The 18,068-nt window shown below is 42.7% G+C and overlaps 1 protein-coding gene across 25 annotated transcripts in view; it reads right to left on the bottom strand.

Annotated features, from left to right (window-relative positions):
* Positions 1-1,905: 1,905 nt before the first annotated feature.
* The window catches only part of trdn (triadin), a 66,724-nt gene continuing 50,561 nt past the window's right edge, over positions 1,906-18,068 (bottom strand). For 22 of the 25 annotated variants that reach the window (XM_023797060.2, XM_023797059.2, XM_023797070.2 and 19 more), the window contains 9 exons: positions 18,004-18,030; positions 13,823-13,852; positions 12,941-12,979; positions 11,863-11,922; positions 11,399-11,422; positions 10,509-10,553; positions 10,394-10,423; positions 7,022-7,063; positions 1,906-6,731 (listed from right to left, as the gene is read on the bottom strand). In XM_023797060.2, the coding sequence (XP_023652828.1) occupies positions 6,607-6,731; positions 7,022-7,063; positions 10,394-10,423; positions 10,509-10,553; positions 11,399-11,422; positions 11,863-11,922; positions 12,941-12,979; positions 13,823-13,852; positions 18,004-18,030 (422 nt within the window). In that variant the 3' untranslated portion in view covers positions 1,906-6,606. The remainder of the gene's footprint in view (positions 6,732-7,021; positions 7,064-10,393; positions 10,424-10,508; positions 10,554-11,398; positions 11,423-11,862; positions 11,923-12,940; positions 12,980-13,822; positions 13,853-18,003; positions 18,031-18,068) is intronic. The other 3 variants (XR_002836340.2, XM_023797065.2, XM_023797068.2) reach the window with 3 other exon arrangements.

Raw genomic sequence — 18,068 nt, 5'->3', positions numbered from 1 at the left:
TCCTGCATGAACGTCCCCCGTAACACACGAGCTTATGGGCTGTTAGCTCAGTTTTCCCATATCAGCTTATTTATTAAAGCTGTTGGTGTCTCGGGAAAGTCAGGGCACACGGCAAGGTTACGTTCCGGATGGGAAAGAAAACCACTCACACACTGAGTGACTGAGGACATTCACAAGGTGCCCCCGAGTCGGTCACATACACACAAGCTCTGCAGATGTGGAGATGCCAGCGGCTGACCTGGGGGCGTGAGGCAGGGACAGCATCTTCTGAGGCACGCTGCTGTTTTTCGATGAGACACAACTGGAGCCTCAGCCATTACCCTCTTCTGTCCTGGATTCCTCTGAAATAGCCGGCTGCTGGAGCGAGCACGTGGATGCCCCTTGTGGCCCAGCTGGGGCATGACCGCCATCGTACCCCGCCTGTAGGTGCGCGTTCCTCGCCCTGTGAGGTGTCAGAGCCCCTGGCGAATAATCAGCACCCTCCACATTCAGAGCAGCGGCCTCCATGCTGTATGGCAGTTTTGAAAGCTATTAACACCCCCCCCCCCCACCGGAGCCGTTGCTGTTTTACTTGCTGTTGCCAGGACATCATTCCCCTCCCATGGTATATGGAATGCTGGTGAATCACAGCGCCCCACAAGGACACAACAGGGAAGTGCACAATGTTCTGACATTGTTACAAACCACCACAAAGGACAGGGGGGTAAAAACTGTAAGGACACGTCGCCCCCTCTCCAAAATATCTAACTTGGCTTAATTCATCCCCCCAATAATTAGACCTTGAGAATTAAATTTTAAAACTGCATCCCCACCCACCCAACATGAAACTCTCTCCTACACTGTTGATTCCGAACACCTGATAGATCTGAATGTTCGCGACGTAATAAAAGCGGCATTCACAGAAGCACGGGGGCGATCCCTCGCCGGGGAAAACAGTTCAGTTAACAGCCTAGAGGAAGCGCCGGTTTCAGCGTGACTTCCAAGCGTGAACCTGCGGGAGGACCTCGGGCGGCTCGGCCGGGCCGGGCGGCTCCCCCAGGACCACGTCACTGGGCCCCCCAGAGGCAGCCTGCACCTGCAGCCACTTAGCCGCCGCTAATCGGCCACCGCCACATCAGCTGTGACATTGAGCACACTGCGCCGCCACTGCGATGGCTGACCCAGTTTAGGTGGCCCTGCTGCGAGCTGACACGAGCCTCCTGGGCTGTGCTGCAGCGCCACCGCTGGCTGAAACCAGGCACTGCAAGCCCCGCTCAGATTATTGTTATTTATCTCCAGAGATCCATTGGGATTTCAGGTTAAATTATTCCGGGGCTCTCTTACTGAACATCATAAACACGGTCTGGGGACTCAAGTGCTACAAGGAATTAAATGGATGGAGAGAAGAAATAGACTGGACACAAAGCAAGCCCCTCCCCCTTCCCGGAGCTTAATGGGTCTGATTCAATTAAAACTACTGATGGTATCGGCAAGATGAAATTCTGCCAGTCATGCTATATATATATGTGGGCACTGCAGAGGAGAGAAAATGGTGCTTAATATAAATGCAAAATAGAGCACAAAAATACGGGCATGAAAGGCACTTCCAAGTCTTATGGAATTAATAAAAAAATAAAAATAAATATACTAACTATATGGGTGCAACTTGGGGAAATGTCACTGGATGGTCATGCAGCGCTGAGAGCCGGAATGAGAAACATGCTGCCAAAGTTTGTGTTAAAAAAGTAGAAATGCATTTTCAACCCCTACAGCATTGTTTGAGCAACAGCAGCAATAATTTTCATATTTAATATTTAATATAAATATAGAATATGGAAGGATCTGTAAGCAGAATAGTGGTTCATGATAAATGTGGTGTACAACCAAATCTAGAAAAATGTTTATAAACCATAAAAAGTAATAATATTTAGACAAACATCTGCGTTTTTTATTTCAGAAAGCTTTAATCACGGACTGTATACACTTCAACACCCAGATCTTTACATTTATTAATGCATATAAATCACAGACCGAAATATTTTGGCAGCTAACAACTATCATGCTAAACATATATTCAGATATTAAACAATAAATCGACTGCATGTTTTTAAAGGGGAAAAAATGTTCTTATAACATCTCAGTGGGAACTTCAACCAATCAATTTATACATCCATCAATATCCATAACCTTTTAACGATGTCAACATTTCATTACATAGCAGATCCTTTTTTAAAATGATGCCCAAAGGAAATACATAAATCTGAAAGACTTTTTTTAGAGATTAACACTCGTTATCAGAGCATTACCAAAGGGCTGTGTGTTTGAAAGCACAGAACTTTGTACTGAAACCAATAAAAAACATTTTTTATATCACACTGAGACAGAAAGAACACCTGATATGTTTAATTATGTTTAATTAAAGCCAAAGCATTAAAGCTCACCAGGGACAAAACATTTCTTTGGTTAATCTGCCGAAAAAATCTTTGTAATTAAAGCACAAAACGCTGACTGAAACCAAATGACACATCAATAATTCTAATACTCATATTTGTTTGTGTGCATTTGTGCGTGTGGATTTGTATTTACCACATTGTGGGGACAAAAACCTATTATTTTGACATTGTGGGGACATTTTTTCTGTCCCCACAAGAGGACACTAAGTATTATAAAAATATTAAAATCTGTGAATGCATTCAAAAGTCAAAAGTCTTGTATTTTGTTTGGTTACTTATGGTGAAGGTTAGGTCTGGGTAGGGGTTAAGGTTGTCATAATTGGGATTAGGCCCATAGAAATTAATAGAGAGTACCCACAACGAGATAGATACATTATCTATGTGTGTGTGTGTGTGTGTGTTTACATTCAATTGCTGAACTATAAATACATACAAGATTAGAAGTTGAGCACACAAATCATGCAATGAAGCAGCCAATAGCACTGCCGGCGCAGATGAACTGGAAAATCGTTAAAAACAGTAGGTCTTTTTGAAGCCCTTGGTGCAGTAGGCGGTTCATGACACATAATGTCCCCCCCCCCGGATCAGCTCGCAGCTTTAAATGATTGCGGTTATGATTAGAAATCAGGGAGGACAATCAGTGGTTAAGGGAATAAAGGAGCTGGATGTATTTTGACAGCACTGACCTCGTACTCCCCCTCAGAGAAAGAGAAATGGTCAATTACGAGTCTGAGCAGCCAGAGTAGAGAAATAAAAAGCAGCATTCAGCTGCCATATTAAAAGAGACCCAGGTCACAACAGCGCGACTGGCGTATATATTACATATATCGCCAAGTATTACGAGCGAAAAAAGGACACAGATTTATAAAGTATGTAAACACTTGCAAGTATTAAGTAATCGAGAAATCTGGCACACAATGGCAGGAGAGTTTGATATTGGGGGACAAACATAATGATTTAAATAAAAAACATCTGTTTATTGGGGAAGGGGGGGAATGAAGCCAAATTATATATCCTACGCCCCTGCTGCACCATCATTTCCATTAGTAATACCGTAATATCATCAGTAATATACTGGATGGAAATTCTTTATAAGACAACAAATATCAAGTTCTTTGGCAAACCCAGGAAGCTTGGAAGAACATGCCTCTTCAAATTTTGTCATGCATAAAATACAGAAGCTGTTTAAATCAATTAATAGAACCAGAAAAGAAGTAATGGCATCCTATTGTACTTCGATTGAGGTAAGGATGAGATGGTTAAAAACAGCATGAGATCACTTTTCGGGTATCGATGTGTATTGCATCGGGTGTTTGTTGCACCTTTTGGGGACTTGATTTTAAGCTACTTCTGTTGTTTGAATAGACAGAGACTAGAGCGAACACTGACGTCGCGTCCTGCTGATCCAGCTCACCAGTCAGTCCCTATCTGCCATCCCCGGCGACTGCTCTCGGAGCGAAGGCTGAAAGGCATGTGTGTCATTATTCATACAAAGCTGACACCACGCTGAAAAGGACACATTATCGGTGCATCATCATCGCCATCACCGCATCGAATGAGGAAGTCCTTCATATTCTTCTCCATTAAAAAGAAAGATGTCTACTGCTTTACAGGCTCTCCTGCAAGGAGAAGGCCGGAGGAGAACTGTCTGTGGTTCACGGCTCGCCAGCAGCCCCCTTCATCTACGAAGCGTCAAGTAATAATAAAACAATGCAAGGAGTAATTACACCCAGGAACTCCATCGCAGTTGGACTGGCGCTGGGATTTAAACAGTAGATTTCAGAAGTGGACAGGTCAAGTCCAGAAAGAAAAAATCCAGACCATGATTTTGTTTCAACCAACCAGTTGAGTACTCTGTGACTGTGACTCTCTATACTCTGCTGGTTGGTTGAAACAAAATCGTGGTCTGGATTTTTACTTTCTAGACCTGAACAATCCACCGTCAGTAGATTTTAAATATACTTTAAAGGTCCTTCAGTTTTAATGTCTCTGAGTTTTTTTTTTGTTTTTCTTTTTTTACTGTACAAGGCAGTTAAAAAATATCTGTTTTTCTTTTTGCTTCCCATGACAGTAACTCATACCACCATGCAGTTAAGCATGTGTGGTCTCTGTAAAAATTATTTTCCACTTATAAAAAAGAGCATCGTGGAAATATTAATTGACAGCACCCTTTATTCGCATATTCATTCATTATTCATTACACATTTATCACATGTAAAAACAGAGGGTGCCGGCCATCTAGCTGCTAGCTAGAGCCGACAGCGCAGACGTACACGATGCCCAGGAGCAGCGGCTCGGTCGGCCTGTCACAGCGTCTTTCTCTCCCCACTGTTCCTCACGGAGACATCAAACGGCATCAGTTGTGACTCAAGGTGGAGTTGCACGCAAACAGCGCCACATCTGGTGGGGAGCTCTCACTACAGGCTTCAAGCCAAAGGCAGGTCTGAATTTGTTGAACTTGAATCTGGCAGTTTTCCCGCTTACAAGATTGTCGATCTTTTTTACCTGTTATTTCTTTCTATAGCACCGTTTTGTTGCTATATTCATAAAATACAATATTATTTAATTTAGTAGCTTATACTTTTATAACGTTATCCTTTTCATGCCTTTAAATTTTATTGTATTTTATTTGTTTGTTTATTTCATTTTTCATTTACTCTCGCTTATTCATTTTACTTTGATTTATTCATATAATTTCATTGTCCTATATGTTAATTGCTTCTATGTTTTTGGTTTAATCTAAATCTCATATGTGAAGCACTTTGAGCTGCATTCCTTGTTTGATTATGACATCTTATTATTATTATTTTAAAAGTGAGGGAAAAGAAATGCTTCTTTCTGCAGCCTGCGGCCACCTGTCAAGTAGTCCAGGCGTTTAGCAACGGGAAATTAAAATACTGCCATGCCACGGATAACATGCGGTCAACGGCAAACGCTTCCGTCTGTCGCCTAAAGACTCTTCAAGTTAATCATGAAGCATGAGCGCAACAGCAAACCGTTCCTCATTGCTTCTCAATAATCACTGACAGGACACTGAACTCCATATCAAACAAAACAAAAAAGCCTTCACAAAAATGCCTTTATTTTCCATGGTGCAAAGATGTGCAAATCATGAATTTTAAGTGTTTTTTTTTTTCCTTTAAAGCATTTAGCGTATGAAAGACCATGAATCAGAATTTTGGGAATTACCCATGGCACAAAATAACAGATGCATAGCTCAGGGATACATCAACGGAGGCAGTAAACGAGAAAAGACGGACAAGGTCTTTTCGGCGCAAGCGTGACAAGGCTGGGCCATACTTCAAGTGGCAATTTTTATATTTACATTTACAAAACAATAAATAAAACTTGCGACTATACAAGGGTGTAGATTTGGATTCAACACAGATGGGGTCCAAATCAGTCCCGACCCCCCACCCCCACCCCCCTAAACACACACAGTCCTCCCACATTATCGGCGAGGGATGCGTCTCTACCATCCATACCCAAATCTACACCCTTGATATACTGGTACTGCCATGCCTGCTTGTCAGTAAATGCACCGTGCAGAACAGCCCTGAATTAGCAAGGAAATCAATGTGCCATAATAGATAATGTTCATTTTGAGGCATATTTGGATGAACTGTCTTAGAATAGTCAATGCCCTACGTATTATAATCACTAAATCTTATATACAATATGTGTTATATACATGTAAAGGTGGACAATATATAACATTTTATGTATCGTATATATATATATATATTTAGGACTGTTTTCTATATTCTATATTCTTTTTTTCCATTAAACCTTAAGATTGAACCATGTAAGATCATGTCTGAGTGATGTCACCTGAGGTGTCTCTGAATATGACGTATCGCGGTGTTTTTGCGACATTTTAAAAACCACCGAAACGGGGGGGTGGACACCCAAACAGCACTGTAGAGAAAGCCTGCTCATCCCTGCGGCCTGTCAGCCACAGACATTCGGCTGGTCAAGAAAATGAAAAAACACACAAAGGAAAAGCCTGAGCCATTTAGCCCCGCCCCCCCTGGTCGTCCTCTGTTATTGGTCAACATCCTGCAAAACGCCGGTGTCCCAGCTGGATTATGGCGATGGATTCAAAGAGAGACCCCAGCCATCACAGCGAGACACAGGCTGCCAAATACAAACCCGGCATGTAGGTGGCGCTGTCCTAGACACCTGCCGCTCTGGCCCTCATGGGTTTGGCTCTTGGGTTCTGGGCTGGGCTCTGAGGCCGCAAGGGGTACGCAGAACTTTGGGAGCTCAGGAGCACGCACTGGAAGTAGGGCATCTTGCCTGAATTAGCGAGAGATAAATGGACGTCAAACATGGGTTTTGTTTCACAAACAACAGTGTCCACGCAACATAAGGCAGAGAGGCCCCGGAGTGCTGCAGATTTATTGATTCGTTAATCCATTCATTTCCAAAACTCACTTAGCAAATTGCTGTCATGGTGATCTGGGTGGCACGCCCCAGTGCAGACATCAGACCCCCCCCCGGAAAATCTCCAAACAACTGTGCATCCTTAGAAATACAACTTCAATCTCTCCAGAAAGAGCTGGCTGAGCGCGCTCGTTCACACTTACCGGGTTCAAGCTTGGCCTTGTCCTGCCCCAAAGGCTCTGCTTCTGTTTCGCAAACGAAGCACAGCGGAGGAATGAGGGAGCAAAGAAGCAATAAGGACAGGGACCCGGCGGATGTCCCCAGCTCGCGGTGCCCAGCTGCGGAGCCCGCTCATGCGATAGCATCGGAAACGACCGGGCCACCTCTATTTTTCAAAACATATAAATTATGCATAACAGTCCTGATATCCCATGATGCTTTTCGGCAGACATTTTTCCTCAAACAATGCAAGCTCCTCCGAAATATCTACCATCAAGCCTGTAAGTGCACAATGCACGGGAGAGAAGAGCCCCTGGACTCGGCGATAATTACCCCAGAGGGAAGATATGGACGTAATAAAAGCAAAGGAGCTTGAAACAGACAACAGAGCTGATATTTTGAATATTAGGAGCAGCAGGAAACCAGCAAGTTTCATAAGTCAAGACAAGCCAGATATTAAATTTTGCTTTATTGATACTCAATAGGAAATAAAGTTAACCATATAATTTTTAAAAAGCCTTTTGGGTATCTAAAATATTCATTAAAGACTATTTAAGTCATTTTCCAAGATGCTGACTAGTTCATATTTAGTATGGATTATGTCACTAGGTCCATTTTTTTTCCCCTAACGAGCCAAGCAAGCGCTTCAAAGAAACAATTATCCTAGTTTGGGGATGATGGATCAGAACGACTGCTGGTAATTCTTCTCGTTAGAAATCAGAGGGAGAATGAGCAGCAACAGAATCTTAAATGAGCCAATTTAATTGTAGCAATAGTTTTCTTTTCTTTTTCTTTTTTTTTAAAACAGTACTTTTTCCGTAGCTCTGTAAATAAACAACAGAAGGACAAGAACAGCATTTTTCAGCCTTTGACGCTGCCATTTGCCCAAAAATACCTAAGGCCGGTATTACAGATGTTTCTTGTGGCATGTGTGTTCCACCCAAGCCCTGCCGACGAGTGAATCTGAACAGAGGTGAGTGTTTCAAAGATCACGATTCATCTCTCGGCTTCATGTGAAATGTGCCCCAGCCAGAGACGTCTCACTAGCTGCTGTTGCTCAGAGATGACTCGTGTTTCTCTGTGGACTGTGGGCAGTGTGGCAATGGTCACTGACTGATCGCATTACCTGCCGGCTCCGGTAATGACTTTTACATCGGTAAAGATTGTTTCGTACACATGGCTGAGCTGAGGTAGATTCCAAAGGCTTCTTCACCATGGAAATGGATAATATATGGGGAACAAAAAAAAAATAGATATACAAAACTGAGATTTTCCTATTCCATGTCGCCATTCGTCTAATCTGATTAAAGTAGGATCGTATGTATTAAATCTTCTCAGTAATGAAACCACACACATGATGTGAGTCCAGTGACCAAGCGACAAAATGTGTGCTGTCATCCAAGGATTTAGTGGGAGAGTGAAGAGCCATTGGTGGGAAGCTGGTAGGGGGCGGGACTAAAATATGTGCTGTAATCCAAGGATTCAGTGGGAGAGTGAAGAGCCATTGGTGGGAAGCTGGTAGGGGGCGGGACTAAAATATGTGCTGTAATCCAAGGATTCAGTGGGAGAGTGAAGAGCCATTGGTGGGAAGCTGGTAGGGGGCGGGACTAAAATATGTGCTGTAATCCAAGGATTCAGTGGGAGAGTGAAGAGCCATTGGTGGGAAGCTGGTAGGGGGCAGGACTAAAATGTGTGCTGTGATTCAAGGATTCAGTGGGAGAGTGAAGAGCCATTGGTGGGAAGCTGGTAGGGGGCGGGACTAAAATGTGTGCTGTAATCCAAGGATTCAGTGGGAGAGTGAAGAGCCATTGGTGGGAAGCTGGTAGGGGGCGGGACTAAAATGTGTGCTGTAATCCAAGGATTCAGTGGGAGAGTGAAGAGCCATTGGTGGGAAGTTGGCAGGGGGCGGGACTAAAATGTGTGCTGTAATCCAAGGATTCGGCGGGAGAGTGAAGAGCCATTGGTGGGAAGCTAGTAGGGGGCGGGACTAAAATGCCAATCCACTACCAGTTTATTCATCCAAGGGCACAAGTAGGGGACCCAAGGTTATTTTGTCAGGGGGCGCAGAATTTCTATCTACGCCTCTACTATCATATAAATGTTGAACACTCCTTATTAGAGAATGTTTGGCACAATGAAGAAAAATTGAGAGCGATGACTTGGCCTGAGTAATCACCTGACCTTAACCCCGTCAAAGTGATTTGGGATAAATTGGATATAAAGGTTAAAGCTAGGGGTCCAGCCAGTGCAGATCATTCGTGGCCATTTCTCCATCAGTGCTAGGAGTGATTTTTCAAAACTACCCCTTCAATTTTTTATTAATATAGTTCCAAGACTTCAACTATACTCACTGTAAAATGTGGCTATTTTGATGACTCTGAGATTTAGCTTATTTCTATGATACAGCTGGTGTTTGTCATTTAATATTCTTCCTTAATTAATTACCATTTTGTACTTTTTATTTTGCATGTAACACTGATCATTTAATACAACGTTTATATAATAAAACATAAGAAACTTGAAGTGTTGAAAAACCCTTGACTGGAAGTGTACGACTCTAAGAAGGGTCTTGGATTATCCCTGGAAGCTAAAGTCCATAGAATACTGACTTAGTGTTAATGCTGAATTGGCGTGACGGCGCCAAATTTCCCAATATCTATGTTAAATCCACCCATCACTGTTCATATTGGTCAATCTAATTGACTTAACCTGCAGAGCAACTACGGTGCCTTTTTATCAGCCAGGATCTTCAGACTCCTTTCAGGCTGACAGTTCCACAAATGGCATTCCTATAAATAATTTTAAGACTACAAAGCAAACACTACAATCAAAGCATAATCAATATTAATGCATAGTTCATTCCAACTACCCATCATCTAACTACTCTGGATGGAGAGCTAATCCATCACATCTACACAGGCACTGTGGGCATTTCAGAGGCGCCAATCAGCCGAACAGCACCGGAGAACCCGCAGGAAACCCAGGGAGAAGGGCGAAGAATCCAAACACACAGAGCGCAAGCGGGAGTCAGCGTGGCAAACGGGAGTCAGCGCTGAAGGTGTGAAGCCACATCTCGACCCGCAGAGTCACTGTGCTGCCCCGCAGACAGTGTTTAGTCAGAGCTGGTTTCATTTGTTAGCCAGTGATGGTTAAACTACGATAAAAATAAAACCTGAGCAGAAGTCGGTACAGAACAATCTGCCACTGATAGGGCGCCTCCTGTTGATGTGCCAGATTCGTCATCATGCCCCCCCCCCCTCCATTTGGCAAATTTTATTGTTTTTTTAACCATGACTTTGTGTTGCTGATGGAATTTGGACCCTGCAGGCTGACGGCTGTGTCGTACTGATACTCACTTGCGGGTTTCTCAGTCTTCCCGACTTTCTCTAGAAGAAGGGAAAGAGGAATTACCGACCTTTTGAAGAAACCAATCAGCGGGCGGCGGTCAGCTGACCCACAGAGCCGACTCACCTTTCGCCTCCTTCAGGGATTCCTTCTCGGACTGCGAAGCCTTTCCTGTGGATGACAGCGAAAGTGATGCACGGCAGACCCTAACTCGACGCGACACGGCAGTGATTGCGCTTTGATTTTGCTCATCAATCTAAGCTCATCGAGTGTAATGTGAATGACTCACTATTCAACATTGGTACATGAATATATAAAACAGAAAGCTGCTTTAAAACCAGTCTGCCCTGACAGCACTGAAGCGATTCGATGTACTCTGCTGTTTAAAGCTCAGAAAACTGACAGTCCCAAGTAACTAATGTCAGTTGATATTTTCTGCTTCGTCATGCATAAATAAAGTATTATAACCGTCATATACGTAACACAAAAGGTTAGCGTCAAGGTGGGAAAAGCACGATGACACAGAATCACACAGAAAACCTATAAAAAAGTTCAGTTTTGGCTTTAAAAATACATGAATATACAAATATTTCTGTGCTGATATCTAGTGAAGCAGCACTAGGCCCTGCTGGTTATACATAATCTTCAGGTGGAATTCTTGAACTGACAGTAACATTTGTACCAATTAAATAGTGAAAATTGGATTTTGAAATGGAAAATGCAGCAGACGTAATTTTAATGGGAATCTTTGGAATCACATGCACTGGTTTAAAATCTTCCCTCAGTTAAATAGTATTACAAGGAGACATATCAAGAGAGAAAGTACATTCTTAAATGATAAGAAATAAAATTTAAATAAACATGGTTTTCTTTTGTGCACATTGGCTATATTCTTGATCATTTCAGGATGATCTGATTGTATCCTTTTACTGAAATCTGCACTGATTACAGCACAAATTTGGGGATTTGATGAAATAGGTGGTAGACAATGGTATGAGCAGAAGCGTGCCAGTTACCTAAGACTGTTGCAGCCTTTGGATCTTCAGGTGCACACGGAACAAGGAAGAGGCAGTCAATACAGTGTTTACATATAATATCAATGAACATATATACATGTGATATGGGAACAGGTTTAGGATCCAAAGCAGTGCTCATCTAGTCATCCAACAAGATGTCAGTAATGTTTTGGAGAATAATGTTTTCAACGTAAGAAATTCTTGTCAGTTATTGTGTTACTGTTCATTTGCATAGCTTGTAATGTTAAATTTTGAATGTTTTTGCACCAAATATACACTTACTACCCAGATAAATAGCGTTAAGCATTTTCTTTGACTGCCTAAGATTTTGCACAGTACTATATCTCCAATAATATGTACTATGTGCTGAGGCTGTCGATCAATAAAATCTTACTTAGAATTGAATGAGATCCAAACAAGTCCCTACGAAATATCAAAAGACGCTCAGCGGGCGTCTGACTTACGTGGGGGGGAAGCTTTTGATGGAAGGGGTGTCTTGGGAGCACGGAAGCGCTTCTCTTTCACTGCGAGAACAAAATAACGGCAGAAAATAAATGCCGGCCCCGACACCAATTAAAGGGGATGTGTCAGAGGGGTGGTGTCACGGCCTGAAGCCAAGCAAAGCGGAGGGAGCCTTCCGAGAAAATAACCTCGACTTTAATTTGGAGTTTCCGTCTACGTCAGCTATTGTTCGATGTGGATGGAAGGCCATTTGATTGAAACAAATTCAATCATTTAACAATGTAATGACAATAACAATTTAATATTTTATGTGTTTTATTAATATGCTACAGATATGGTTGAGAAAACAATTAAAGCAAAAGTAAAATTTGAAAATAATCATGTTAATAATACTAATGGACCGCAGGGTGAGCTCGACATAACTTCAACCAGCAAGTGACATCGACCTGTGGTGGATCGTTAATCGAGTTCCTTTTATCTTTATCGATTACAGGCTTTTATTCTCCAGCCTTGGCCATTTGTTGTGTTTCAGGGAGACAAATATCTACTAAAAGCCAGCTACTTCAGTCAGTGCTGGCTGTGTCTACCCTCCCTGCAGCTACATGTCAATAGGAACAGGCCAGAATCGGTCACGTATCCTGTAACTGATAACAGGGCAAACTGCAGCAGCATCACACAGCTGAGGGCAGCACCTGGCTTTCAGTCAAGTGCAAGTAAATCTCGCTCCATAATGATGTGGTTCCAAAGGTCCGGTGATGTCTTTGAATACCATCCACTGCTGTTGTTTACTGTATATTAAGCATCTACATACTGTAGGTTGTCGTAACAGTACCTATATATGTTGCTGTATTGAACCAGTCAAATTATTTTAATGCTGCCTGACTGTAGTAATTATATTATAACATTATAATAATACTGATAATGTAATAACAACAATAATGTAATTATATTATGACATAATAAATAATAATAACAATTGTGTGTATAAGACACAAGGAAATCATGCTATATAGCACATGTATATTTCAGCATTAAACTACTAATTTTATTCAAGAGATAAATTTTTTTTCTGTGACATACCATCAGTCACTGGACGTTTGAAATCCTTTGGCTTCTCTTCTTTACATACAGAAACAAAAAAAAAGATTGATACCAGTTTCATGGAGAACATTGTGAATAACTCTTTCATCAATGACTTTTAATATTGATATTCTAATGTTTATTTTCAAATTGTGATGGTCTATCGTCTACTAATCTGTGACAAACCTCATTATCTATTTTCTCTGCAGGCACGGTCATTTTGGACTTTTATGTTACTCTGTGAAAAGGGGGGGAGGATCAGATTAAAGTAGTTTTGGTTCAGGCTGTCACTTTTTTGAATCAGGGACTTTGTCTCACAATTTGTACGCATGTTATTAAAATGTGTTATTAAACTAGCAGACGCTAAAATAAAGAACCACCCACATATCTGCAGTAAGCCTCCAGATTAAAACAATGCTGTAAACAATGCTTTCCCTTGGCCATGAAAGTTTTCTCATTTCTTATGTCACTGCACCCTGCAGATGTTTTCACAGAGCTCGCCTGTTGCATATTTTTAACTGAAAGGCAAGATTTTTGAAAAGTAGTCTAAAGGTGTTAATGACCTACATATTGACATTGCATTTTCAGAATCGAAAAGACTGACGCAAAGAGACAGAAGGGTTTGCCATTTCCCCGCAAAAAAAAAAAGAAAAAAAAAAAGAGTTTTTCAAGCTGGTTGGGCTGTGTCACTGCCCTGAGCCGGCGTGAGCGTTTTGATGCCGTCTCTCTCAAACGCCCCGCACCTCCTCATTTCACTCTGGCTGCCCTTGGCTCATCCCACGAGGGTCAACATTAATCACTGTCGCTGACCCTGAGGAATCTCATTATAAAGTGAAGATGCTTGGACTGAGGTTGTGAGTGCGTGGATTCTGTGTACATCACCTGCTCTGGATGGCTTCTTAGCTTCTGGCTCTGTGAAGAAAAACATCAAAGTCATCTTAACAGGCCTGGAAGGGGAACCGAGAATGATGAAGAATCCAACCAGATACCCTGGTTAGGGTCACCTGGAACCAATCTGATGCAACACTGCGTTGGGGTACACCCTGGATGGGATGCCGATCCATCATAGAACAGATATACACACAATCACACACCACAGGCGATTGAAAGCAACCAATTATCCTGACAGCATGTCTCCTGACTGCTGGTGGAAAGCCATAACACAGCTGAACCCTTAACCCTGGAAGGAAGAGCCAACATCAGTACCCAGTATCCCACGGCTCTTTGCGATTATCAACTGGTGGGCTAAAAAAAAAGAGTAAACTCATCATTGATAACAGTAAACGTACGTGCGTGAAAAAAAACATACATGCATTACCGTATCCATTTTTCAATTATTTAAAAAATAAGATCTGTGTCAGACGGCTCTCATAGTCACGAATACCACAGTTAGTTATTTATTCAAAGAGTACCAGATGAAGATGGAAAGCGTGGCTTTTAGTAGCTAATGCAGAGCTGCCCTGATGTCGAGCACGTTTAAAATTTTATTACTTGAGAGAATTAAAACGTGGACAGTGCCATTATATCAATTTTTGAAGTGTAGAGCCAAGTGCAATTTCAGGCAATAAAAATGGGGCGTCGGGCCATTGAGAGCGTGACTGGTGGGGGCACAGAGTCAGGCTCGTCCTGAGGCCGGGCCCGTTGAGTGGGCCTCCCCCGACCGATCCTCACCACATTCTACACCAGCACCATCCAAAGCCTGCTCCAGAGCTGCATCACTGTCTGGAACGGGAACTGTGACGTCTCGAACCATAACACACTTCAGCGGATAGCGAGAGCAGCTGAGAAGATCATCGGTGTGCCCCTACGCCCCCTAAAAGACATTTTCCAGACCCGTAAAGATTGTAAAGGACCCATCCCACCCGCTACACAGACTCTTTTCTCTCCTACCGTCATGGAAAACGGTATCGAAGGTTCCGCTCCGCCTCTTCCAGGCTGTGCAACAGCTTCATACCACAAGGCATCAGAACTCTGAACACACACTAATATCTGGACTGACTCTCTTTAAATACCTCTAAACTGCATATACAAAAACTACCTCTAAACTGCAACTGCTCTTTACTTACCTATGAAGTTTCTGCACTATTTACTTACTGCCTGTTTGCACCTTGCATGCCCTGTTACTGTGATGTTATGTTACTATGATGTTACTATATGTTGCACCGGGGCCATGGAGAAACATTGTTTCATTACTCTTTGTACATGTATGAAGCTGCTGATGACAACAAAGTAACCATGAACCTTGAACCTTCAGTGCGTGATTGGGAGATAGGGCTAGAGGTTTGTAAAATATCCTGGGGTTGTATCAGTCACAAACCCATTCGAACTTTTGACATTGCATGAAATAACACAGCATCCGTTTTCATTTGATTTCATACCGGGAAAATGTGCACTGCTGCTCAATTCTGAGTTATAGCTGCATGGACAGGGGGGGGGGATGGTACTGGGGGGGTTGGGAGGACGGTGCACGTCTTTGGGTGAGGAGAGTTCCAGAAATTCTCTTCTTATCTCCTTGAACTGAGGAATCGTCTAGAGCAAGATGTGCAGTGGTTTTTACGTGACAATCAAGTGTGTGCCTCCCTGCACGCCTACGTGTGACTGCCCGTGACACGGCACCAACACCACTGGCAGAACTACAGCGCCGTCCCAGGTGCGTTAATAAACATCATGTCCCTGCGCCCGACTGTCAGTATGTTGGTGCAAATTTCGAACAGCGTCACCAGCATGCAAAATCGCAGTTTGCCTGCCCGTGCGTGCGTGCCTGCCTTTGTACCTACGACCAAGCAGCGATCTGTAACTGGTTTAACTTGGCTGCCATCCCACCCAGAGCGCCATCTTTCCCGCAGCGGACACGGTTGCCATGGCAACGGTGCTTTGGAAGATTATGAATGTGATGGCGGCTAATGAGGCGAGCGGGGCGACAGCAATCAGGTATAAATAACCGAGGCGGCTACAGGAGTCTGCCGCTAACCAGCCAATCCTGGAGTTATGTTTACTGCGCCACAATTTGGCAGCCACAATACCGTGTGATAAGTAGTGCCAATAAAACACGTACAATTTAAGGCAGCGGAATGAACAGTTCTTAAATCCTTACATCTGAAAGAGAGACTGAGGGGATCGATGGCTCTTTTTCATTCATAATTTTTACTCTGTGCTCCTATAGCAGGAAATTCAGCATCATAACACATTAATTTGAATTATTCTGCATAAATGATGCAGGAATGTATCACAACACACCCATGTTAAGTGACTGGGGCCGACTCTGTTGTGAAAGGCGCTATATAAAAATAAATTGAAATTGAACATATTCTGGGACCAAAATAACTAGCTAACATACTTGTGGGGAAATTTACACACAATATGTTAGATTTTGACTTTTTTCATATTAGCTGTCAGATGAGATTTGCATTTTCATTTTAGAAATGTAGACCATGAAATTTCCCAAGGATGAGAAAAAATAAACTACCACAGGAAGTGCGATGTGCGAAATACTGTTTTCACAGTGTTTGCTGGACTATTTGATGCATGGCAGAGTAAGACAAACGCATTATAAAAATCCTTACATCTCAATATGCGAATGTGGTTTATGAACCGGCATCCTGCCCCACACCCTGTGCTCCTCATGACGCCCTAAAACAGTTTTTTAAAGATGGATGGATGGATGGATAAATGGCATTTCACCCTTTAAGCCCCTTCACTCTTATAATTAAGATAACAGCATTTTTACTCCAGCTAAATACTCCAGTATAAATGCATCGATGTGTCCATGCCTGTTCTGCCCATCCGTGTCCTCTGCTTTCCTCCCCACAGCTGGAGTGTTACTTCAGTCCCAGGGAAGCACGACATCGTGGGTGCGGCCCATGACCTGCGACATCGTGAGTGTGGCTAAAGACCTGCGACATCGTGGGTGAGGCCCACGACCTGCGACATCGTGGGTGTGGCTAAAGACCTGCGACATCGTGGGTGTGGCTAAAGACCTGCGACATCGTGGGTGTGGCTAAAGACCTGCGACATCGTGGGTGTGGCTAAAGACCTGTGACATTGTGGGTGCGGCACATGACCTGCGACATCGTGGGTGTGGCTAAAGACCTGCGACATCGTGGGTGCGGCACCTGACCTGCGACATCGTGGGTGTGGCTAAAGACCTGCGACATCGTGGGTACAGCTAAAGACCTGCGACATCATGGGTGCCTACGATCTGCCAGATTTTGGTTCATCTCTTCTGTTGTTATCTGTCTGTCTTTCTTTCTTTTCCCTATTCCGTTTCATGTACCATTCTGTATAAATGACATAACGACAGGTTGCCACACACCCTTGTGAAGAGCCGTGGGCCAATTCTGTTGTGCAAGGCGCTATATAAAAATAAACTAAACTGAACTGAAATGATTCCTTTTAACACAAATTCAACTTCTTGTCAGATACAGTAACAGGGGACAACTTTTTTGTACAAATTTTGTAAATAGATTCTGATTGCTATTTCTCTCTGATTATGTTGTACATATCTGAGGCGAAATGGAGCTCGTGCTTAATCCCCCTTTCTGTTAGCTGCGGGAAAGGCGGCGAGAGATTAAACATTTGCTTTTCAAAGTGTTTAGTCAGGGTTCAAGAGGGCAATCCCTATCATTTATACGTATGTAAATGGCGCAGCTGCTGGAGTGCTGATTAAGGACATTAAGTCGTAACCTGAAAGCCCTCTGTAGCACTCTTCAGCAGAGCACTTTGCCTGGATTGTTCCCATAAAAAACATCCAGCTGTATTAATGGGTCTTAATGGGTAAAGATTGTGAGTTCGGATAATAATGTATAGTCCTATGTGATTTACTCCTACCCCTTGTAAGACAGGTTTAGACTTTTCCGTTTAAAAAAAAAAAAAAGCGTTAGCTATTACAAATACCATTTACCCTGTCCCTTCCATCCACCTATCCATCCATCTAATGTTTATCCGGTTGAGCTGTTGCATCTATTTGCATTATGAACTATTACTCATTATCGTAATTTACTTTAATGTCAATTATATTACATTATAATAATTGTTAATTTTATGGTTAGTGCATGTAGTCTTACCTTTTCTCAGTACAGACTTTGGTTTTTCTTTTTCAAGTAGAAGAAGTTGAGTAGAAGAAATTAAA

Source organism: Paramormyrops kingsleyae, chromosome 19, assembly GCF_048594095.1.
Source record: "Paramormyrops kingsleyae isolate MSU_618 chromosome 19, PKINGS_0.4, whole genome shotgun sequence".
In the NCBI taxonomy this organism is placed as follows: domain Eukaryota; kingdom Metazoa; phylum Chordata; class Actinopteri; order Osteoglossiformes; family Mormyridae; genus Paramormyrops; species Paramormyrops kingsleyae.
Note: the sequence above shows the minus strand (reverse complement) of the source record. Positions and strands in the feature narration are given on the sequence as shown.